General features: G+C 35.6%; 1 protein-coding gene across 1 annotated transcript; it reads right to left on the reverse strand.

Annotated features, from left to right (window-relative positions):
- Nucleotides 1-1,284: 1,284 nt before the first annotated feature.
- Nucleotides 1,285-2,181, reverse strand: LOC136025622 (cullin-5-like). Its single transcript, XM_065701615.1, has one exon. It carries the CDS (start codon nt 2,179-2,181, stop codon nt 1,285-1,287), a length of 897 nt encoding a protein of 298 aa, XP_065557687.1.
- Nucleotides 2,182-8,641: the final 6,460 nt, after the last annotated feature.

Below are 8,641 nucleotides of genomic sequence, written 5' to 3' on the forward strand. Positions count from 1 at the left end.
GCCGTTTGGCATAATGTGAAAGCATAACAGCAATATACTTCAAAACAAAGCCACATTTGATCATCAAAATCAACAGGGCATGAATAATAAAATCGACAAGGTCAACAGGGGCCATATAACAATTTTTTGTCATTAAAAGAACCGCAGACTGAACACTTTCCATTTTAAAATGGTAATATTTAATGCTTTCGTTTAGTTTTTTAAGATTCAGAATAAACCGAGAAGACCCATCTTTCTTTGGGACCGTGAAAACAGGAGAAACACAACGTATTTTTTTATTCTGAACTCGGGTAGTTTAATAATAACTCCTTTATTCAACAAAATATCAACTTCTTTTCATATAGCCTGCATTTCTTCAGATGTAAAACTTTGGTTTTTTGTTACCAAAGCTTTTAATGGTCTTTTCTCGAATTCAATCTTATAGCCTGAAGCCACTATATTCAAAATATTCAAATCACTTGTTATTGACTGCCATTTTGAGATAAACTTACTAACTCTTCCTGCTTTAAAAATTATCAACCAAATGTTTTGACTGCTTATTGAAATTTACAACAAAATCATAAAAATCAAGGCCAGGGTATGTTAAATGGTACATACTAGCTATTTGCGATCCCTTTTCTGAAAGTTCAGGAATTTCGGCGTGTCCTGACGGTCCTGGTGCTGCTTTTTGCAATAAAATGGACGGGGAGCCTCGTTCTGCCAACGGCGATAACGATAGGCCCCTCCTTGCACGTTTTTTGCTCTTCCAAATGATTTTTTCAAATCCACCACCGATTTGGCTTTGGATGTTGTTTTGGCAACATCTTTGCCAAAAAGAAACTCCGTGACTTTGACTTCGGGAGCGCATAAAGCGGATGCTACCATGGGATCTGGGCTCACCTCAAATTTCATCTTATGGCGTCTTTTTAGACTTAAATCATAATTGGTGAGGCCAAGCATGTGAACTGCACCTGTTAGGTTTTTAACAACCTTTTCTTTGATATGCTCATTTTCGAGCTCAAGAATATCATTTACTGCCTCTAAAACACAAAAGATTGAGTGAACAATTGTCCGCTGCGCTTGAAGTGCCTTAGCGTCCCTCTGATATAGCACGTTCTGAGAGAGTAGCCCAAATTTCACTGTTCACCTTGGGAACAACAATTTTATCTGTATTTGCAGGCCTAGGGTGGCGCTCAAATAAATCTTTTAGCTTCTCTATTTCCAAAAAAAACATTGTCAAATAGAATAGAACAAGCAAAATAGAATAGAACAAGCAAAACTACAGTCCAAACTTGCTTAACTCCCTTAATGTAATGGAAAGCATGGTTTCCTGACATATTTCCTCCTGACATATTTATGTTTAATAAGCCACTTAAGTTGATGTTTGATAAATTCGCTTGTTGGTGTAAACTGATACTTCAAAAGTCCAATAACATCTGCTTGTAATTGACTGAAAGGCATACTCCACTCCCTAGTTTTCAAAATCGTCTTAATGGCCTCCTGTACTATAGTAGCTCTCTGCTCCATAATTGCCTTAAGTAGTTCATCTTTCTCTTCTTCTGTCACTAACACTACTCGCCCAATTAAATTCACTATGCCAAAGTTCTGAACCTTCCCATTTCTGATAAGAGCAAAATTCTCATTGATCCAAAAATTGCTAGAATAGGTGAAGTCTTCCTGACTTTGGCACGTTGGAGAATATGATAGCACTTGCTGCTTTCGTTTTGGAAGCCCCACGAGTGACCATAAAGTGTTCCGCAAGTCAGCATCAGTCAATCCTGTTATAGATAGCAAAGTTTCAAATGATATTTTATCTTTCGTTTCATCCCAAGCATATAGCACTGCCATTTGAAAATGAGTTACCTTCAAGTAATACTCGCCAGTTTCATTAGTAAAATGGATAATTGCAACCGACAATCGATGCAAATGATGGAGTTCTTTCCCAGTATTCCCAATACTTCTGGGATAAATATCTTTTGCTTTAGATAGAGCTCTTCTTAGTTCGGGTGGTAAAGATAGAGGACTGGGAGGTTTCAATTCTTCGGCGATCTGCGACAGATTTGGACTTGGTACAAATGCATTTAACACTTTCATTTCGAATGTACCGGTGGTAACCATTTCATTTAATTGGTCATTCAAAGAGCAAGGAACTTTGATGTCTTTTAACATCTGGGCATACTCATTTATAAAACATGCAGACATATTATGCTTCTTTTAACCATTTAACCATATTTTCCTCTTTATCAGAGTCTGCAGAAGTATCATACATGAGTCTCTTGGCTAGATGTGCTTTATAGTAACCCATAAAAACATCTTTATTCTGTATATACCTCAATATAAGCAGAGCATCTTTGAGCCGGCTATCAATTTCATCTGATGTCAGTCTCTTCCGAAGTCGGGTCTTTCTTAGCAGTTAATCAAAATAATCTGCTAAAAGCTCTGGACAACGTAATTCAGGCAATCTTGTTGTTGCTCCTCGTGAAGAAGGAATATCCAAGGTAAATACATCAATATCATTAACAACTTTCTTAAAAGCCTTGTCTCTTGCGGCTCGGATAAAGCTCTATTTGCAAATTTGGCAAGTTTCTTATGGATCTTGGGACCCTCTTTGTTACCAGAACGTTCTTAAGAAATCTTTTTGAATAGAGAGTCATTTGACCATTTTTCTTTTAATCTTTTACCTTTTTGCTTTTCTGGAGAAGCCTTCCGTTTCTGTCATGGATTTTTGTGGGGTTCACCTAGCCAATTCTTATGGTTCTAGAACCTATTTGTGGGCTCCGAGAGCTAGATTTGTCGTTCCTAGAACTAAATTCAGGGCTCTGAGAGCCATATCGAGCATGAGTTTGAAACCCTGGGCTCCGAGAGCCATTATTTGTTCTATGATCACTATCACGCTCACCTGAGAGTATTCTGCGACGCGAATGAGTTTTATATCGCCTTCCACGTTCATAATCTTCATCAACTAAACTATCCAACAATCCAATCACTATTTCACTGTCACTCATTATTTAATTTGGTCTGTATCAAAGCGAATGCGAACGTCAACTGGTTTTGGTTTTGGTCAATTGAGGCGATTGTACGCGTCTATCTCAGTTTAACTCGAGGCGAATACAAGGCGCTCCTTTTGGAGTAGAATTAAACACTATCAACCAAAATGGCTAGAGTCGGACTTGTGGATTTTAGAAATTAAGCACTTTATTCTGGGCTGCATATATGGATAGATAGATAGATAGATACGATTTTATTTGACCAAAATTTTCATGGCACTGCCAAATTTCTTATGGTATAGTCACATTAAAAATCGATGCAAAATAATAAAAAAAAAAACCACATCAATCCTCCTGACTTTCGTTATACATTTTTACAAAACTAGGTATTACAACTTCGCTAACCGCTGGTGGGCACAGCGTACCGGCTGATGTTTGTCAACAGGCACTGCCAACTTGCACGGGAGTCGTTTTGTTGTGGATTGAGGGGGGGGGGGAGGGTTTTGTGGATTGGGTGGATCAAAGAGTTTCTTCTAAAATCCGCGCAGAGTTTCTCTTCTTTTTTCCAGAGTTTGTATTTTAAACTTTGTCAGCAGCTCTTCATACAACATTTCTGCCTGCTTCGAAACTATCATTAGAGCTCTTTTCTGAACTCTTTCGAGCCTAGTGCTTTGCTCATCCGTCAGTCCAAAATGCCATAAAGGAGCTGCATATTCCAGAATTGGGTGAATACAAGATGTAAATATTCGGAGGAAGTGATCTGGAGGGGTGCTATGTTTCGATATAAGCTTGAGCATCTGCAGTCCAGTATTACCCCTTTCTACTAGACTAGTTGTGTTTGCTTCCCATTTTAAATCACTGGTTATAATAATTCCCAAGTGTTTAATCTTACTGACGTTAACGAGAATCAGAGATAGTGTGTCGGAAATTAGGTTCAGAAGAATTTAAAAATGAAATAGTTAAAATAGAAGATTTACTGTCATTTACTGTCATATTTGAATCGGAAGCTTTAGTCTTCACATTATCAATTAAAATTTGGGCTTTGCTACATTCATTTGCTTCACAGATTTCTCCAAGGGTAAGGTCATCAACATATTTCGAACGGACTTCACAATCATTAGCAAAATTATTAGTCATAACTAGGAACAGAATAGGACCCAGAATGGCACCTTGAGGTACACCACAAAAAAACTGGCTCAGGGTCAGAGAAAGTTCTTATATTTGAAAATTTGGAACCTATTTATTAAAAAAAACTCTGAATGATTTTCACAACAGCAGGGTTCACTCTAAAATCAATTAAAAGCTTAGAAATTAAAATGTTATGATCAATCAGATCGAAACCCTTTTTAAAATCAATTGTTATTAGGTTTAGCCATTTACAAGGCTCATCAACAAGCTTAAGAATAAAATGTAAAAGACTGACTAGATAATGGTATGTTGATGTATTCTTTCTGTTACCTTACTAATGAGGATATATGAGGGGTTTAACTTCAGCTTTTAGCCAATTTGCTACAAAACTTTCGTACATTTTGCTGAATAAGGGGGTCAAAGTGATTGGTCTTCCGCCGTCGAAATTAAGTCCAGTATCTTTTTTAGGGATTTGAATAACATACCCCGTTTTCCATATCTGTGGGTAAACTGAAGAAGTTGAAATACAATTAAAAATTTGCGTTAGTTGCTTAGTCAATTTGTCAGGAAATGCTTTTATAAGTTCAATCGGAATATCAATGGGAGTTATACTAGTTCGTTTAAGTTTCTTTATTTTACTAAAGACTTGACCCTCAGAAATAGTAGGTAAAGGTATGTCATCATGTGGTATTTTCTTATACTCTTGGGTCGTTTTATTTACATCAAGAGGCGGCAAAGATTGGATTATTCTGGCCAAATGACCGTTTAACTAGTTAGCAACTTTTTCATCATTATAATCTGAGCAAAGACTTAACAAACGAAGAAAAAAAAAAGAAAAGAAAAGAAATAAAACAATTAAAATATGACCAATTTCTAATCATTAAAATAAAACAAGAATATGCGAAAATAAAAAAAAACACAAAACATTTATTAACCAAGACCCAAAATAAAATTTTTCATTTTTCTCTTAAATAAACCACCCGAACGCACTCTTGAAGAGGATTCCAAACCTTAGGAAATAAGTATCTGAAATAGAAACCTGCTCTAGTTCCACTTCTGTATCCAGTGACTATATTATCAGCATTGCGGGTACTATAACTATGAAGTGATTTATTTACTTCGTAAAAACCAAGAAATAAGTCAGGACTGGTACAATTCCAACTCTAGTATGACAACCTTCCTGCTTGGTAGTCTTGAAGTTGCCAAAAATTACGCAGTCAAAGTTTATTATAACACCCCTCAATGTCATTAGTTTTTTTTCTATGCATCCACCATTAAGTCGTATAGCTTTGTTTTGAAGAATTTGTACTTGTTTAAAATTTGAATAAAAGTTGCTTATAAAACAAACGGAAATACGGACGCTTTACCAGGATTTCAACAATTTACAGGCGTTTTTACTGATTGAGTGGGAAGTATTTTTAATAGAGTGAACAATCGTAAAGAAACCGGGAGACGGTCAACAGTTTTATTTATAGAAAACCTAGGTGTTAATGTTATGCCTCAGGACGTCCCGAGGGGAGTTGAGGGCACAACCCCCTTCCCAATGTTTTGGTAATCGGTAAGACTTTCACCTAAGGGAAAATTTTGGAAGAAGTTTTTAAAATTGCTAGTTTGTGCAGAATAATCGGCAGAAATCAGGTAACAATTCGGAAAAGTCCACGTAGTTCACCCCGTGATGAACTCTGAAAAGAGGCTCAGGACACCCTTGTATGCCACTTCTGCAATGCCAATTTTAGAAACAATTTTAGAGTGCACGTTTATTTTTGCTTAAAGATGAGTTTCATGTCTTTCTGTGTACTTTTCATAGAATCACTCGAATGAAATATTACAAACGTTAAAATCGAGTTTTTGAAGATAAAGATGAGAAAAATCCCAATTTGATATTCCATAAGCGGAATTTCCGCTATTGTTTCCAGATACTTTTAAGAGGTATTAAATTTTCGCCTTGTTTATCGAAGAGAGACTATAAAGTTCTTTAAGTTATAAACTTGTTTAGTTTTTAAAAGGTTTGCGTTTCAAGCTAGGCATCTTTTCTTTTACAAAATGCATCAATCATGATAGTTGGGCTGTAATCTTGACCTTCATAGGCTGCAAGTTATGCATTCATTTACTGAATTGTTGGTTGCTCTATTTAGGATATCACTCAGGATATATTGCAGTTTGAAAAGAGCCCATCAGGAGAATATGAATAAAAATAGAATTTTTGACAACAATACAACTGGAAATTTTTTTGAGAAAACAGGAGAAAAACTCTTCCCTAAAATATCCCAACTTGACCTTACCCCCTTTTTGGGCTTAAATTCACCCTGAATTGCGTGCCCGATTCGCTCCGCAAAAATCTTGACAGAGATCTGTAGCTTTCAAGTCTGTCTTTCCGCATCTGTGTTATATATTTTTTTTTTTTACCAAACAAAGAATAAACAAATGAATCCAAACTTTCAGGTCCCTGACAATTATGTGACACAATCTTTTGTTCCCAAGAGATTTTTAGCAAGATAAAAAAGTCTACTAGTCGGTAAACCTTCAACTTTATGAACTCAAATTATTTTTGAGCTTTAGTTCTACTCGTCTTAAAAAAAGAAATTCTAGAGTAACCTTAAAGACAAATTCATTAATGTAGTTACCATTTGTAGGTGGGCCATAACCAAAAAGATGTTGCAACTGAGGGCCATAACCATGAAACGTCCAAGCCAATATGCACTTTGTCGTTTGAAGGCAATACTTCCCTCCCTGTTCAATTTCTGTTCGCAACAGTAAACAATAGCAATAAAAATGCAGACAAAAGTTAGGATGTAGAAATGACAAACGTGCCTGAAAAAAGAAAAAGTAAAGAGCACACTTTTCTTTTATCTTTGATTACGAACGAAACATTTTTTTTATAAATAAATAATAACAAACCAACAGTAAAAATCTACAAACTTTAATTGTCTTAACTTTTAAGTTTCAATGAATTCACCTATAAGGGACATTTTTAAAACGTTAAGAAGATAATGACCTGCTATTTCGTGCCCATGTTCTATCCGGAACATACCCATGAAACAAAAGCGCTGTCTCCATGAAAATACCCAAACAGTGCCAGGGCTTAATTAGCACTTACGATGTTAAAATTTTCCTCAATCGGAGGCAAAGAGCAGCTTAAGTTTAACACAACATGAGCATAATTCAATACTAAAACAGAAAGTCCCCGATAAATGCAACTAGTGACCGTATGCGGCTGCACCTCAAGGACATTATTATTATTATGTGTAGAAGATGTTTATTATGTATAGAAGATATTATGTGCACATTACCTAATCCCTTTTTGCACAGGAATCAAACTCTTAGAAAAAAAACACCATCAACAGGTACCTAAACATGGAGCTACCTATGCATACTTCTAAAGCACGTAACAATTGAATGATCAAGACTTCGAGCCTGAGAGTTAAAGTAGCTGATACGAGTTTATACCCGAATAGAAAGCTCGACACACATCATGACTACCAAATATTAGGGGCCCCAAGCTCCCTCGACTCAATTTAAAAATCTGAAATAATACATAATGTATAAATACAGTATAAAATATAATTAATTCAATATATACATACGATATATAATATAATTTGTGGTGATAGTTTTCTACAATTTTCACCGTTTCGAGGGAGTGTTCGATTTATTTAGTAAAAAAAAAAGAATCATCGACATACATGTGTTTCACTAGTTTACTTTGAATTAAGAGGTGTTATCTAAATTCTTTTACAAGTGGAGATACCCCCCCCTCATCCAAACGCGTTTAACCAGTTCCTTCCAGAACCAAAAAAGTTCTTTTAACCAGAAATAAGCCTTCCCCAGAATAACTCGTTAAATTCTACTTAGTAACACTTTTCACTATGTTTATCAAGATTGAAAAATAGACTGCCTCAAATCTGTACTTTTCAATCAAGAATGCCTAGTCAGGATTCAATGAAATGAGCCTTCCCCAGAATAGCTCATTAAATGCTAATGGTTTCAACTTCATACTACACGCGGTTTTAGAAAAATTTCAGATACTCCTTTTTAACAACGATTTTGCAAAAAAAAAAATGTGGAATAATTTCGGAGGCAGGGTTGTTTTTCCCAGGGGTGAGCGTATAGAAACAATGGTCATAGAATGCCGGGACAAACTAGTTGGAATTAAAAGTTGTAGTGCTGTTTTATAAGTGACCATAAGAGTACGAAATGGGAAAGTATGCTTTTCTACGGTTTTGGGGAGCTAAACAATGATTTTGCACCAAAACAGAAAAAGTTGTTATCAATCGACAGTTATGAAATAGTAAATCGACTTCAAAGCATAAAAAAATCCTTTTTATTGCCACGACACATTTCTTTGCGAGAAAATTTTCTTATAAAACTTATTATTTTTGACTGTAGGAACTTGAAAGTTCCCTACAAAGTTTAGTTTGACAAGCTGAATCTAATGGTGTGATTTTCATTAACATTTATTGATACTTTTAGGGGGTTTCCCCTCTTTTACAAAAAATCAGAAACATTTTAATCGAAGCGTAGCTGTTGATGCGTAACTTTGAACCTAA

The sequence above is a fragment of the Artemia franciscana genome, chromosome 4, assembly GCF_032884065.1.
Source record: "Artemia franciscana chromosome 4, ASM3288406v1, whole genome shotgun sequence".
Taxonomy (NCBI): Eukaryota; Metazoa; Arthropoda; class Branchiopoda; order Anostraca; family Artemiidae; genus Artemia; species Artemia franciscana.

Bases quoted from the DNA above. Each gene is read 5' to 3' on its own strand.
- LOC136025622 (XM_065701615.1), bottom strand. From the start codon at position 2,181: ATGTCTGCATGTTTTATAAATGAGTATGCCCAGATGTTAAAAGACATC.